This window comes from Gekko japonicus, unplaced genomic scaffold, assembly GCF_001447785.1.
Source record: "Gekko japonicus isolate JY-2015 unplaced genomic scaffold, Gekko_japonicus_V1.1 scaffold256, whole genome shotgun sequence".
Classification (NCBI taxonomy): Eukaryota; Metazoa; Chordata; class Lepidosauria; order Squamata; family Gekkonidae; genus Gekko; species Gekko japonicus.
Window position 1 is genome coordinate 662136 of NW_015161412.1, and position 16774 is coordinate 678909.

The 16774-nt window shown below is 44.7% G+C and overlaps 1 protein-coding gene across 1 annotated transcript in view; it reads left to right on the forward strand.

Moving 5' to 3' along the window:
• The first annotated feature begins 14909 nt into the window (after positions 1-14909).
• SLC24A4 (solute carrier family 24 (sodium/potassium/calcium exchanger), member 4) overlaps positions 14910-16774 on the forward strand; it is a 172513-nt gene continuing 170648 nt past the window's right edge. Inside the window, exon 1 of the mRNA XM_015427138.1 lies at positions 14910-15003. Within this exon, the coding sequence (XP_015282624.1) occupies positions 14925-15003 (79 nt within the window). The 5' untranslated portion in view covers positions 14910-14924. The remainder of the gene's footprint in view (positions 15004-16774) is intronic.

A 16774-nucleotide genomic window follows, 5' to 3' on the forward strand; every position in this document is an offset into this window, starting at 1 on the left:
TACTTCATATATCCTTGGATGGAGCTCTGGCATTGAAAGCAGGTGCTAGAACTAAGCCCTGGATATTGGTTTGCTTTTATTCAGGAGACATGATGCAGGAGATGTTGGTCTCCCAATTTTAAATCTTGTTAATCTTAAAACAGGGAAGGGGGCTCTAAATTTAATAGGAAAACTGTTGCGGAGGGAGGTATGTTTAAATCTCTCCATGCCACTTTCTTATTAACAAATTTGAGTATTAATAGTAATAACACACACAAACACACACAGTAAACGGATTAACAGATGCTAATGGACAGGTTTCTATGCTTTTTTCCACTGCTGGTTTAACACTACTGGTATATTTATGTATGATTTAAATCAAGAAAAGGTCCCAAGGGGCACCCCCCCCATCTTTCCCAGAAACACTTCACTAATCAAATTCAGAGCCCTCCGCATCTGCTTTAAGGTAAGACTCATCCACAGATCTCCCATATCACGCATAGCTTAGCTCTTAGATTGTCAGTACATTCTCCTCAAATGAACTTACTTCACTTCTATCCACAAAGGGAGTTCCCTGACTGAAATTTTTATGTTGTTTAATAGCAGGTAGATATTTTTCTAGAGATAAAACAGCCACTCTAAATCTTGAGCATGGCAGGAGGTTATTGAGTGATTCAAATAAAAATGGATTCATAAACACTTTTCTGACTCCAGCTGACCTCTTCAGTCCAGTAAGGCTTAATAAGCATAGGTTCTTTTAATCTTGTGAGCCAATGTTGCCAAATTTTGGGAAGGATCCCTGTGTCTTAATAGCTTTAGTAAAATTCCAGCAGCTGGGCCTTTTCCTCCAGCACAGAAGTTGTTTATTGTGCTTTTTTTTGTTAACGCAAGTATTAATTGGGACCCAACTGTCTTAAGGACCTGTGGTGGTTGCTAGGACCCACCTGTGAGGGGGCATGACTTTAAACAGCCACATGGAGATTAAAGCCTCTTTGAATTAAAGCAATGCACATTAACCAGTAAATCACAGTGCTGCTTGATAACGGAATGTTCCTTTGAAACAATCTTTGCAGGGCAAAGCCCTTGTTCTCTAAAGGGAGATACAGAAGATTGTTTATCTGTTTGTTTCAGGTTCATAGGGTTGTCATGTCAGAAAGAACTCAACAGCACATAACAGATACAAGTAACTTAGTCAGCAAAAAAAAATGCAATTAATTATTTAACTGACAGGTTAGTTATATGCCAGCCTGTGATCCTCAACCTGGCACTTGTGAGAGCTATGGTACCCATCAGTCTTTTTACTGGTACCCACCTGCTTTTTATGCAAGGCAGAGCTAGTCCTAGTTTTCTTACACATCACTCGAAGAGGAGGTGCTTCAGAAGAGCTCAGGAGGTATTGCCTTTCCAATGGCTGAGAGTACTCATTTGGAAATGGCTCCTTCCATTGTAGGAGGATGCTTGGCTTGGAACCTCCAAACATTTTGCAGCTGCCTCCATCCTATGGCAACCATTTTGTGACGGCACCCATTACCAGTCCTCAGATTTCCAAAACTGCCCACAGGCCCAACAAGCTTGGGGGCCCCTTTTATGAGTTACTACCATAGGACACATCTTTGTGCACTGCTCAGCTATGACCGTCATTTGGACTGGGATAGCAGATGATGTATAAATCTTCTACAGAATGCTTCCTAGCTTGCCCTTTGATCACTGCCTGCTGTTTAATACTGCTGTTTTGAAATATGGAAAAAAAAATTGTGCCTCAGGAGCTTAGAAGATTAGTATAATTCTGGCTTTACGTGCCCCATTGTGGGCATATGATTGCAATTAAGATTGTTTTGACAGTTGGTGGATTTCCTTTGTTGAAGTAACTCACAAAAGATCCCTTTCCTTTCCATTAATCTTCAGAGGCTCATCCTTTCCCACAGGTTCTTAAGGCTGTAAAAGGTTGCATTTGGACAACAAAAGATAGAACATTCCTGATCAAAAGTCTCAGAAATGAAACCACACATTTGCATTCCCCTAAGTAACGTCAGTAAGATCCTTGTATCTGATAGCATCAATGATAATCCTCAACATCACATGTCAGATAAAAGGCAGGGGGTTCAAGCAATATACAAATTCCTTCCTCATCATGGAATATGAAATGCAGAAATAGGTATACATTTGTAGAATGATTCTCTTTCTGCCCAAATGCACTGCCTGCCATACAAAACTACTCTTGTCTATCCTGATAACAGTAGTTATTTTCAACAGGACTATTATGGGATTGATTTGGATGGAAAGTAAAAGTTATTTATTTTTAGAAACATGCGTCGCACAGGAGAATAAGATCTCTTGTATGGGGGTTGTTTTCCACAATAGAACTCTATTGAAACGATCCTGGTATCACTTCCCAACTCCAGCCTCATGCAACTTTTAAGCAGAGCCAATTCTACTAAAGCTGGTTATCTGGTAAAGCTGTTTTTAACTTCATAGTTCAGCATGCTGTTAAGATTAGCCAAATCTGCAAACTGGATACTTTCAGTTGTGGGAGAGAAAACCCCTCTGTAACAGGAGTGGCCAAGTTTACCGACCTTCTGAGCCACAAATGATAATCTTTAAAAGTTCAAGAGCTGCAAGATATACATATCTTATATCAGGAGAGCATTTTATAATGGGAACAGGGCTGTAGGAAATGGAACTGGTCAGGATGGCACTTTCATAAAGGGAACAGGGTTGTAGTTCATTGCACTGTTAACTGTATGTAGTGACTGGTCTGTACTGCACTGTTGTCTTTTATTATCCAGTTGCTGTACTAGTCATGATAAGCATTGTACTCTTTTTCTGTATTGCACTGTTTTTTAATTTTACGATCTGCCTCATAGTCCGCAAGAATGGAGGACTATAACTAAAGCATATAATTTTTTTTTGGGCTAACACACTGCTGTTCAAAGTATTAAGCTCATACTTACAATATCATGACTAATCATCAAAATTACCAACCTGTTACATAATTTTAGAATTAATAACTTATTGAGTTATCAAGAAGAGATTGGATTTATACCCCCCCCCTTCACTCAGAGTCTCACAGGAGCTTACAATCTCCTTCCCTTCCTCTCTGTGAGGTAGGTGGGACTGAGAGAGCTCTGAGAGAACTGCTCTTGAGAGAACAGCTCTGAAAGAACTTATGACTGACCAAAGGTCACACCAGTGGCTGCCTGTGGAGGAGTGGGGAATTGAACCTGGTTCTCCCAGATTAGAGTCTGCACTCCTAACCACTACACCAAAGATGGAGGAGGTGGAGAACTGAAGATTTCCCGCAACTGATGAAGCATGCAGAAAGTAACTTCCAGATAATCAGGCTCAGAGTCTGTAGTCATAAGTATGATGAAGTGGAAATAAGCCCCACTGAACTCAGAGGAATTTTCTTCCATGTAAACACTCATAGGAAATAGAATCAGGCTGTGAGAATGTGTGTGCTCCCTCTTTCATGGGCAGTGATGGCTGCAACCTTTCTACCTGAGAGAAGAGAAGAATAGGATGAGCTCCTCCTTCTCAGAACACAGGCCAGTTGGGCATACAAGAAAAGCAAGCAGAAACAGGTGAAGGAAACAGATCCGGCAGGGAATTCTGCACTTCTCTTCTGTTTTTACCACTTAGGGCTGTAATTGGCAGTGGTAGCTAATCAGGAGAGCAGAGTTATCTAAAGTATAGACAGAAATGTACAGGAGACAAAGTACTCTATCTGCAAGTTACTTTTACTACCCTAACAAAGTACAGATTCAAAGATTAAGGTCTGGAAAAAAAGTAAAGCAAAACATTTTTTAAAAAAACCCTCTGTCTTGGAGAGGATGGATCCAGTAACTTAGTATAACATAGCAAACAGGCCTGTAGTCAGGGTTTTTTCATCCTGGAGAGCTCTGGGGTTTAGGGGGGCTGCTGGTGCTGGGGGAGTTTAAATTAAAAATTTAAACCCACGAGGGGAGGAAGATGGCAGGCCAGCCTCATTGCTGGCCAGGCAAGTCTTCTCCCTGCTTGCTAGAAGGAAGAAGACTTGGAGTCTGCAAGGAAGCCACGTGACTGCCCCCCCCCGCCAGCCAGCTCTCTGCTCAGCTGGCTAGTGGGGGGAAGAGAGAGGGCAGCAGCATGGCCTCTGTTGCTGGCCGCTGAGTCTTCTTCCTGCTAGCAAGCAGGGAGAAGACTCCGCCAGCAAGGGAGGAGGGAAATCTTTTGGGGCTGTCCCTTTAAGGGAGGGGGTGGAGCCTCCAATAGCCCCAGCATCGCTAGGGACCAGATGGCAAGTAGAAGACAGTAGGACATCTACATCAACATCTACAAAGCATGAGGACTTCTGTTGCCTTTCTTAGATTACTCTGAATCTACTTAGATGCTTATGGAGAAAAAAAATTAATGAAAGGGAAATGATGGAGCAATCATGGAGGAATCATGGAGCATGATGGAGCAATCATGGAGGAAAAGAAAAAGCACCCAAGTGTCATAGGAGCCGCCAAGTGCATTGGCAGCAAGCTGCAGTTTTCCTATCAAAGAGTTGCATGTGGTTCCTGAGCTACAGTTTGTCCATTTCAACACCATCACCTCCTCCTAGTTCCATTGCTGTGATCCTTCCCCAGTAAACTATCAAACAGTTCTTAAAGCTGGACCTATGAATTTTCAGTTGTGGTTTCTACTCTTCTTTGTCCCTGTGGACTTCCCCTTTGCATAAAGCTTCTTCTTCTTAACACACAAGCAATGATAAAACGGTGCTTTGTGGAGGGTTCTGAGGAGTGGGATTTTGAAATCCTTTTCTGGGAAGACAACAGATTCACCATAGATGATTCCTATCTATTGGGCCCTGGGTGTTGTGAACAGAATGGCAGTTGTTAGCCTCCTCACCTGCCGCAATGTGGATATCTGCTCTGCAAAAGAAGTGTGGCCCCTATCTTCCTGTCCTGTTGTGTGGTCTGGATTCTTATTCTTCCTTTGTATGGATAACAGGGTGTGTGTGTGTGTGTATGTATTGTATGTATGTGCCATTTATTATTTATTTATCTACCCTGAGGGCATAACGTAGTCTGTCTTTCTTGCTGAGACTCGATGCAGAATTAGAAAGCAATGCAATAAAGTACATGCAACAAACAGTGCAACCAAACTAGATTACAAAATTAGAAAACAAAACATCAAAATAAAACACATATCCAATTAACAATACAAAGGGTGAAAACTGTCTAATTTTTCAGATACTAAAACTACAGTTCTGTTCCTTTTATAAGGGAACCCTCCTAAATAGTACAGAACATTTCCATTTTACTATCATCCTAATTTATCCACCCTAAACTCATGGATGGTGATGGAGTTTCCAGGATGCTATGGGTATGTTTGTCAGAGCTGCTACAGTGGCTTTTGTTTCAACATATACTGTGGTGACACCTCTGCTTTTGGCTGAGTGAAAGTCTGTGATTTAATTCAGCGAATACTATCTCTGGTGAAGCAGGCACAGCAAGATCAGAGGACTCACCTGGCCATTAACTATTTGTTTCGAAACAAGATTTGATTTGATGAACTTTGGACTGAAGCCATAAAATTAATAGGAAGTCCAGAACACAAGTTTGTAAATGGATAATTAGACTTCAAGAGCCAGGCAAATAAAAAAATTAAGTAAACACAAAACTTCTTTTAATAGCATTTTATACTGAACAGATAAGATTATATGAATTGTTCCAGTCTTTCTTGTCCACAAGAACACACTGCTTTGTAGATAACTTGAAATTATCTAGAGAGTATCTAAATCACTATTTACACACAGGAAAGTTTCCAGTTTAGGTTCCACTTCTGCGGAGTAAATTTTTCATCTTTCCCCCACACACACACATGGAAAAGCTTGCCTTAAAAACCACTGGGATCTGCAATACCCTGTGAACAAATATTCCGTGCACTGTTGGACTCCAGCGGTTCTTTGTGATATTTTGTATTTGCATCTTTGTTTCCTTTCTATCCACCCTGAGGGCATATCTACTAGGAACATTTCACACACAGGGAAATTAATTACTGTATTTTAAGTAGGGCTGGTGCCAGGATTTTTTGCACCCTATGCAAGGCTAACCACTTGCCCCCCCACACTGCTAACCAGTTTTCAAAAAGAGATGAATTGTAGGAAAAAATGAAAAGCACAAAACTTGAAATTGCTATTTTTTTTAAAAAAAACCTGCAAGAATAAGTAAAAAAAACAATCTTTGATTTTCTTTCTCGAACCGAAAACAGTTTTAGTACACAAATCACAAATTATTTTGAAAAATCCTGTGAAGTGTGAAGTTAAAATGTAAGTCTCTTGAATGTTTCCATGACAGGCACATCAAAACAACATTCTGTGTGCCTTTTCCTTTGCATATTTTGTCACAAATTTCTTCAGGTCAAGTGCTGATGCTTCGGTGTGTTCCACAGATATAGTTGCCAAACCAAGTAGTCTCTTTTGCAGCACTGTTGAGCATATGTATGTTTTTATAAGTCTGAGCTTTGAGAAACTGAACATAAGAGAAGTCAATGTTGGATCAGGCCAATGGCCCATCCAGTCCAACACCCTGTCACACAGTGGCCAAAAAATACCAGGTGCCATCAGGAGGTCCACCAGTGGGGCCAGGACACTATAAACCCTCCCACTGTTGCCCCCCCAAGCACCGAGAATACAGAGCATCACTTGCCCCAAACTGAGAGTTCCTATCTATACCTTGTGGCTAATAGCCACTGATGGACCTCTGCTCCATATGTTTATCTAACTCCCTCTTGAAGCTGTTCATGCTTGTAGCCGCCACCACCTCTTGTGGCGGTGAATTCCATGTGTTAATCATTCTTTGGGTGAAGAACTACTTCCTTTTATCCGTTCTAACCCGACTGCTCAGCAATTTCATTGAGTGCCCACAAGTTCTTGTATTGTGAGAAAGGGAGAAAAGTGCTTCTTTCTCAACCTGCTCTATCCCATGCATAATCTTGTAAACCTCGATCATGTCACCCCTCAGTCGTCGTTTCTCCAAGCTAAAAAGCCCCAAGTGCTTTAACCTTTCTTCATAGGGAAAGTGTTCCAACCCTTTAATCATTCTAGTTGCCCTTTTTTGTACTTTTCCCAATACTATAATATTCTTTCTGAGGTGTGGTGACCAGAATTGCACACAGTATTCCAAATGAGGTCACACCATTGATTTATACAGGGGCATTATGATACTGGCTGATTTGTTTTCAATTCTCTTCCTAATAATCCCCAGCATAGCATTGGCCTTTTTTATTGCAGTTGCACACTGTCTCGACATTTTCATTGAGTTACCTATTTGCTCAGCAGATAATCTATGAATTGTGCCTAGAGTTAGAAAACTATAAAGTATTAGTTACCATTAAATGCCACCAAATATATTACATATGCTCATTGCTTGTATCAAATGAAGTTGAAGTAAAATATGTAATTACACAGACAATAGATCTAATATGCCCACTGTCTTTCTCTAAGCAGGGTACGAGATGTTGTTTTTAGCCATTCAGTAATGTCCAACTCTTGGCGATTCTATGGGCCAGCTCTCTCCACATTTTCTGGTCTTGTACTGTTTCTTAGAGTCATTCCATGCTCAGGCTGGTGTCAACTTTTATGGTGTCTAGCCACCATGTTTTTTGGCAGCTCAGTTTCCTTTTGCCGCTAACCAATCCAAGCGTAATTGCTTTTTCTAGTGAGTTCTTCTGCATGACATGGCTGAAATAAGTCAGTTGCAGTTTTATGATTTTTCCTTCCAATGATATGTCTGGTTTTATGTGCTCCAGTGCTTGCTTGTTTGTCACCTTTGCTGTCCAAGGAATGGCAGAAGCCTTTCCCAACACCACAGCTCAAATGAGTTGATTTTCCTCCTGTCTTGCTTCTTCATGGTCCAACTTTTGTAGCCATAGATTGCTGTGGGGAACACAACAGCACAGACTAATCTGCATTTGGTCGCTAGACTGATGTCCTTGCTCTTCCATATTCAATTCATGCCCATCATTGCTGTGTGGCCCAGAGGGATTAGAAGTTTTATTTCTGGACTGTATTCACCGTCTTGGTTGATCTGTGATCCTAAGAAAGTGAATTCTTCCACACATTCAATCTCTTCATCATCAACTGTTATTTTGACGTTTCTCTTCTTCTCAGTAGTCATGAACTTGGTCTTTTTGAAGTTTAGGAAGAGGCCAAACGTCTCACTTTCCTCTTTGATTTTCTTGATCAGGTATTCCAGGCCTTCTTTAGTTTCTGAGAGGAGGGTTGTGTCGTCAGCATATTGAAGATTGCTGATATTCCTTCCTCTAATCTTTTCCCTGATTTTTGACTCTTTCAGCTCTAACTGCCTTACAATTGTTTCAGCATACAGGTTGAATAGGGAAGGTGAAAGAATGCAACCTTGTCGTACTCCTTTTTCTATCTTGAAACAATCAGTATCTCCATATGGTTTTTGCAGAGTGGCTCCCTGGTTTGTGTACAATGATTGCATCAACTTGACCAGATGTGCTGGCACCCCCAGGTCTTGTACGACTCTCCACAGTTTGTCATGATTGACACAGTCAAAGGCTTTCTTGTAATCGATGAAGCATAAGTAGATAATCTTTTGATTATGAGATAATGATGAATGCTAAACCAGACTATTAGGCCCTTGCCTTCAGCCACAGCCACTCAACAGTGGGGATGCCCTTTTAAGACTCTGACAATGCTATGCTAACCAGAGTTACACCCTTCTAAATCCATTGAAGTCAATGGGCCTAACTCAGCATTGAATGTTCAAGACCCCCTTCTCCTTCTCACTGCATCCTGTGTCAATGTCATTTTTCCCACAGTCGGGTAAACAACAGATACACATTTTTTCTTTACAAAACCCTATCTACACTTGACATCAGAATTTAATACAGTAGCATGTTAAGTTTTCATGTGTCAGACACTGAATTAAAAAAAAAAACCCATTGGATTCGCTTATGAAATAAAGCACTCCAGTAAATGCGATCATCACATATTTCGCAGGTTTTGGACCTCTGGCTGACTGAATTCTAAACAAAACAAAACAAAAAATTGGTACATTGCCTACCAGGAACTTCAGCTGAGTCAACAGGTATTCCTTTCCATTACTGACTGGGGTTATGATTTAAATGACCTGTCCTTCAACTGGCAGTGTGATAGAAAAGAGGACAAAAACAGCTAAATTGATTATATTTGGAGGACAACCAGAAGAACAAGAGAAAACAGATGACCGGGGGGGTGGCATGATAGAGGTTTATAATACTATGCATGGGGTAGAGACAGTGGACAGAGACAACTTTTCCCTCCCTCTCCCAAAATACCAGAACTCAAAGGCACCCAATGTAGTTGATGGGCAGTAGATTCAGGACTGACAAAAGGAAATACTTCTTTTAACACAAGTGATGAAAATGTGGAATTCGCTGACAGAAGATGTAATGATGGCCAAAGGCAGATGGCTTTTAAAGGGGATTTGACAGATTCATGGAAGATAGATTTATCAGTGGCTACTGGACATGACTAAAGAGAACTCCTGCTTTCAGATGCAGTGAATATCAGTGCCAGCAGTCAACACTGAGGAAGGCCTTGGCCTCCTTGCCCTGTTGTTGGCCCTCCAGAGTAACTGGTTGTCCACTGTCTGAGACACCATGCTGGGCTACATAGACCACTGGTCTGATCAAGCATGGCTCTTCTGTTCTTAACAGATACCTCCACTGAACTCTTAAGGCCCAATATTTGGCAGGCCAAACCAAACTCAGCCTTGGGGTTACGTTTTCACTGACCACAGATACTGTCTTGGAAGTAAAAGGATCTGTTAATTTCAGACACTGAAACATACTGTTGTTTGTCAGTGTTGATGAGGTCCCTTTCCTGTGTGAAGCCCATCACCCCTATTAGTAAAAGGACTGACAATGGGCTTCAGGTAACAGGTTTGTTTATAGGGTTAACAGACACAGACTCCTGTTCTGTGGTAAACTTCAAGATTAACAGAACCCATATATCCTCTCTCACTATCTTTCAAGCAAAATTTTCAGGGCATCTAAAGATCTGGCTTGAAGTCTCATTGTGGCACTGTCCCCTGCTTTCTCCCTTGGAAGTTAATTGCCTTGAATGGCCAAATCAGACCCCCAAAGTCTAAGCTGCACCTCCTTGATTTAGAGCCAGGTAATACCGTCCTCTTTGAGTTCAAGGATTATCCCTCAGGTCTGGCAGATTCAGGGGTCAGATTATATCTGATTCAGGAGATCTCCTAGGTCAATGGTACTAATGCAAGACCAGAATCTGAGGATACTCTAACAGAAAGATCCAGGACCCAGGTACAATACCTTTTGAAAAGTGTTAAATTATTTACAGGACAGAAGTTGCAACACTGCACTTTTATTTTATTTACCTCATTTATATCCTTGCCTTTCTCTTCAACAGGGACCCGGAACAGCTTAAATTGTTCTCCTCTTATGCATTTTATCTTCACAACAACCCAATGAGGTAGGTTAGGCTGACGTGTTTCACTGGCCCAAGGTCACCCAGCAAGCTTCCATGGCAAAGTGGGGATTTAAACATGGGTCTCCCTAATTCTAGTCTGATCTTCTGACCACTATATCATGCCGGCTCTCTGTACTTAAGGTGAATCAATATTTCTCACTTTGATAGGAGCTTCAAAGCCTTCCTGTTTCAGCTTCTGTTCTTCTGTTTTTCTCTCACAGGAGATTGTCAACAAAGGCCCCGGTCACACGGGCCAGATAACGCAGGGGTGAGGCGTGGCTGTTTGCCCAGGGGCAAAATAAAGCACGTTGACTCGATCACACGGTCTCCCGAGTATTCGTGCAGTGGCAGGAAGCTCGCGATCACATGGCAATGCTGGAGCTGGCAAAGAAGCCGGGCGGCAAGTGTTCCGTGTCTGTGCGCATGCAGAGTTCCATGGAGCAGCACTGCTTCCAGTTTAGTGTTTGTGCGCATGTGCTTAGGGAAACCATCTGGTTTGCGACGGGACTCAGACGGGTGCCAGAAGCCACAAAATACTAGTGCTCCCACGATCAGATGCTCGCCCCTGCTGCGCGTTTTCCGAATACTACTGCACTTTCTGAGGTATTTTTTTACTGCGTGTCTTCGGCGGATGCCACGGGTTGGCTACGGGTGTGCTACGCTTCGCAGATGTTGTGGTGTGATCGTGCATCGAAAATCCGCCTACCATTCATGCCTTTAGCGTGGCAAATCCTCCATGTGAACGGGGCCATTGTTTAACAAAGAAAACAATTGTACCTCACAATGCGAGCTTTAGTGACAACAAGGTGACATGATGTTATTAAGGTAGCTGCTGTCTTACATCTACAGTCCTGCCCTGGCCTCTGAAATCAGCATGACAAAAAATGCTGCAGCCAAGGATACTAAATTTGAAGTGCAGGTTACGCACAAGCAAGGCTAACAATTCTGAAATATCTGAAACATATGCTTGAATCAAGATTGAATCAATGGGCATGTCTGAAGTATGCCTCTATGTCCCACATTCCTCATGCTCTGAGAACCTAAAGCTTTTTCTTAGGCAATAAGCTTTAATTCTGTCTGTTCCAGCAAACATTACCTATACTTCAGACCTCTTCTTATCCGAGACCAACCTCCCATCGCTAAAAAGGCATTTTTGAGTGTGCACATAAAACAAGACCACTTTTATACAGAAAGATGAAGTAATGTTTGACGGGGAGGAACCATCAGAGAGTTGGTTTTTATACCCTGCGGTGGCTCAAGTGGTTAAGACGCTGAACTGCAGGCTGTGGAAGGTTAGTAGTTCAGCAGTTCAAGATCCGAGTTGCTGCATGACGGAGCTCCCGTCTCTAGTTCCAGCTCCTGCCAACCTTGCAGTTCGAAAGCAAGAAATTGCAAGTAGATAAATACGTACCACTTCGGTGGGAAGGTAACAGCGTTCCGAGCACCTTGGTGTTTAGTCATGCCGGCCACATGACCATGGAAACGTCTTCAGACAGTGCTGGCTCTTCGGCTTTGAAACGGAGATGAGCACCGCAACCCTAGAGTCAGACTTGACTGGCTTTTGAGCAAGGGAACCTTTACCTTTTGTCTACCTGAAGGAATCTCAAAGTGGCTTACAATCGCCTTCCCTTCCTCTCCCCACACCAGACACCCTGTGAGGTAGGTGGGGCTGTGACAGCTCTGAGAGAACTGTGACTGACCCAAGGTCACCCAGCTGGCTTCATGTGGAGGAATGGCGAATCAAACTCAGTGCTTCAGATCAGCATCCACTGCTCTTAGTCACTACACCACACTGTTTTTCTCTCAAAGGAGACTGTCAACAAAAGTTTAGCACAAGGTGTATATAACAGTATGGTGGCCAGCTTGAAGTAACCAAGGTTATATGCTCTGCCAAAGAATTCTTGAAATATTAACTTCAACATGGGCTTCCCCAACCATCATGACAGCCTTTTCGTTTACACTGGCACACAACAGGTCACTTCAAAAAGTTATTTATTTTAGCATTTATACCCTGCAGCCTCTTATATTCCAGGTGGATAGTAATTGCAGCACTTAAAAATATTAAAATGTTCAGAATTTGGAAGAGTTTCCAGAAGCAAAGATGCCAGATCCAGTTTCCAAGAGATGCAGGCAGCAATACTTTGCCAGGCAAATAGGGTGTTCTTGGCAGGTGAGACCTAGAATAAGGCACAGCTTCAGCACACACCATCAATCTGTACACATAGTACTGAAACAAGACCTATTTAATACGTACAACTGGAGCTTGGTGAACCTGCCAGTCAACATATTATGGGCATGGCTTTAAATGTGTCTCCTTTTTGTTCATTAATGTGTCTGGATTACAAATTAATGGGAAAGTACAAGTCTATGGCACGGAGTTTGAATCCAGTTAAAGTTAGGTCCAATGGCATACAAAAAGAGGTTCATTTAACAAATGGAAATGATTTCCCATGGGGCAGTGGATTTGCAGACCAGGGTCATCATGGGCTCCCTTTCTAAGTTTGGTTTTTGGCTTCTTTAAGTATCTGTGGATTGTTGGTAACTCTGAGGTGCCAACCTCCAGGTAGTGGCTGGAGATCTCCTGGGGCTGCAACTGATCTCGAGGCAATAGAGATCACTTCATCTGGAGAAAAGGGCCACTTGGGAAGGTGGACTATGGCATTATACCACATTGAAGACTCTCGCCTCCCCAAGCCACGCCCTCCTAAGGCTCCACCCCCAAATCTCTACGTATTTTCCAACCTGGTGTTTGCAACACTACCAAGACCACTGCTTTTTTCTGGAATGGAGATTAATTTTCAGATTAAAGAAAGGTATTCATAACATACAAGACAGCTCGAGCATCTTGCTTAGAAAAACCAATGCACACAAGCTTCCACACGTGCACTCTTCAAAGCAATAGTGTTTGCGGAACTTTTCGCTTTTTGCGGGGTGAACATTTCTGATCATTTTTTCCAGCACTTTCTAGACTGAATAAATGTAGGGGATGCCCAATACTTACACCACGCAGGCGAATCCCTCTGAGCAGCGTTTAAAACCGTTGGCAAAAGACACTTACATTATGAAGTATTAAGTAATTTCCCTCCAACTTCAGCCCTACTTTTCATTGCCGCCGGGGCTTCTTCCTCTCACCTGCAGCCCACTTCTCCATCAACCACCATTTCTAAAAGGCTGCAGCAGCCATTCCTGAGGCGGGGGAGAGACTCTCGACCCTCTCAATGTCGGAGCCTCGAAAAGTCCAGCGCCACATTTTTGGAGACTCCTGGGCGTGAGCTGGCGCAGCAGCAAAAGCACATGTACTCGCAGGCTTCATCCCCGCCTCGCAGCCCTGCCAAGTGCTAAATGCAGAAAGGATAATTCCTGCGCCATTTAGGGGAAAAGATTAATTTGGTCAGTTAATCCCACACCTTCCCCTCCCCGCAGGAGAGTGGACGCGGGAAAACACATACTGAAGTGGTGATCCGCGGGAGGCGCATGCGCGTTACCCTGCTTGGGGAGGGGTGGGGAAGAGACTCAGGTGCTTAGAGAGAGAAAGTTGCCCGGGCGCGGGAGGTGGGGGGGGGGAAAGAGGGGGCCGGCAGAAGGGAGGGGCTGCCCTCCAGGACTCTCCGAAGAAACTGGCTCGCCTGTCTTCCCCAGCAAAGGCGAGGAGAGCGTGGATGGTGCCGTCGGCATCCCAGGCAGCGAGCCAGCCGCCAGGGGGATTCTTATAGCTACGATAATGACGGAGACGATGCTCGCCGCTGCTTCGCGACCTTCTGGCCGCAGCGGGACGAAGCGAGGCCGGAGGATGTAAAAGTTTCGCCCGGGATGCCTGCGGCGCGCTGCTCGGCCCCTCTCCTCCTGAGCCGCTGGGGCTTCGCCCCGAAAGCGCCGGCGACTTGGGCTTGATTCCGAGAGTCGCTTCGCTCGCCGGGAGGGGAGGGCAGCCTGCTGGATGCGGCGGCGGCGGCGGCTTCTGCGCCAGCGGCGGTGAGTCCTCGCCTCGCGCGCCCGAGCGAGAGGAGGAGAGCCGGGCAGCGAGCTAGCCGACTGACTGGCCCCGGCCATGGGGCGCGGGCTTGCCAGCTCGCCCTGAGCGGAGCGCGTGGGAGGACCGACTCGCCACCTGCTGCTGGGCGCCTTTCCCAGCTGCAGCGGCGCCGCTGACTCCCCTTGGCCCGCCACCTGCCTCCGCCCGCCCGCCCGCCCGCCGGCCCCCTTCCCGGCTCCTGCCGCTTTCCCGCACGCCGGTTTTCCCCTCCAGGCGCGCATCGCCCTTGGCAATATCACGATGGAGCCCTGCGCGGGGATGCCTTCCGAGTGAGCCCTGCTGCCCGAGCCGCAGAGGGAAGGAGGGAGGGAGGTTGCCCTCCTCTCCTGTCCTCCTGCTTTGCCAAGCAAGCCCCGAGCCGAGATGGGGCAGGGAGCCGAGCCCAGCGTTCCCCCGAAGCCGCCTCTCCTCAAGCTGAGAAAAGTTCGCAAGCGGCGGGAGATGCTCCTGCAACAGCTGGGCTTCGTCTGCGCGATCCTCTTCTTCGTGTGGTGCATGTCCGCCCTGCTGTCCAAGATAGGTAAGTGGCTGGAAGGAAGGGGAAGGGGGTGGGCAGGCGGCTACTAACAGCCCACCATCTCTGCTGCAGGGGGGCAAAACGGGCGTAACTCGCTTGCTCTCCCAGCCTGGTCAGTCTGTTTCTGGCCAGTGCAACAGTTTTCCCCAGGTTCCTTTTCACTCCCAGCTGGGTCTTAAGAAAAACAGTGATGTTTCAGCCTTTGCTTAATAACCACCGTAGGGATGACTCTTCTTGGCTTATAGGGTGCATGCCGTACATTCAAGATAGGCTTGATCTGAAGGGAGCGTCAATGCTGGGTTGCTTATGGATGCCCGAACCAATGGCTCATACTGGTACTTCCAGGGCTAGGGTTACATACCAAGCAGTTGGATTAGTCAGAGCACATTAATACATGCCCCCCCACCCCCAAGTGGGGAGAACCTTTCTGTAAGGGGGAAAAATTACTAACTCATGCACATTGTCACGTGTAAATATCATGTGACTTCTGCACGTGAATTGATTCCATACCAATCCACTATGAACTCTAGGGAGCTGGACCTTGAGTACATGCAACCGTTTTAAAGAACAGCAGTGTATTTTCATGGGACACAGGTGTGGTGCTTAATGGAAGTTCTCTGGAGAGGCATCACATACATTTTCTAAATAGATCTGCTTCCTAGATTTGAGAAAGTATCGTATGAGGGATTGGCTGATGCATCTGGAATTTGGTTCAAAAAGGTGGGGAGAAAGGGGAGGATGCGTGACTCAGTGGTCACACTCAGCTGCTTGACATGCAGAAGGTCACAGGTTCAATTCCCAGCATCCCTAGTTAAAGGACCTAGAAGTAGGCTGTGTGATATACTGTTGCCTGAGATTTCTGGAGAGCTGTTGCCAGTCTGAGTGAACAAATATTGATTTTGATGGGGTCAAATGGTCTGATTGGTATAAAAGTCTGATTCAGGATAAGGCAGGTTCAAGGGAGAAAGCCCGATAAGTGGGAAGTATACAGATCCAGTGTAAGGCTGTCATTGTCTCAGCTTTAAGTAGGGACGGATTTTGTAGAAAATGACGATTGCTAATAGGCTTCATTTCTACCTTATGAAGAGTGCTTGGCAAATTGAGTTGTGCAAAACCCATCAGCTGAAAATGTATCCTCTATATGGGTTTACAACTATGATTACAAAATAGTCCAAACTGCTGAATTAAAATTTAAAAACAAACAAGCAAGCACCCATTGAGTTTTACTGTCTTTTTTTTGTGGAGTTTGGGAGCAATGTGGGAAACAAAAAATAAAGGACCCAACTTGTTATATTCCAGAACAACAGAAAACTTTGTAAAATCAACCAGATGTTTAAATAAATGGGCATTTCCCACCCTTTCTTATATGGCTTGTAGTTTTCTTCCTCTACTAGTAGAGCAGAGGTGTCAAGCTCATTTGTTATGAGGGCTGGATCTGACATAAATGTCACTTTATCTGGCCTAGCCATGTGTGCCATGAAATGTAATGCCAGATACTGGAGACAGAAACTATATAAAGGACAACAGCTGATAAGCTCTGAGTTGGTGTATCCTCACTGCAAGGTCCCATTGGCTGGGTAGGGGCGGTGCAAAGGAAAACCTATATGAGCAGACGGCAGATGCTCCCACAATGCTTAACTGCTGCAGACAAGGTTGTTCTGCTGTGCTGAAGCCACAATGGAGTGGCTCTGCCCACTCCCCCCAAGTACTCCCTCCCTTGCACCAGTTGCTTGCGGGCTGCATAAGAGCCCTGGATGGGCCAGTTCCGGCCCCC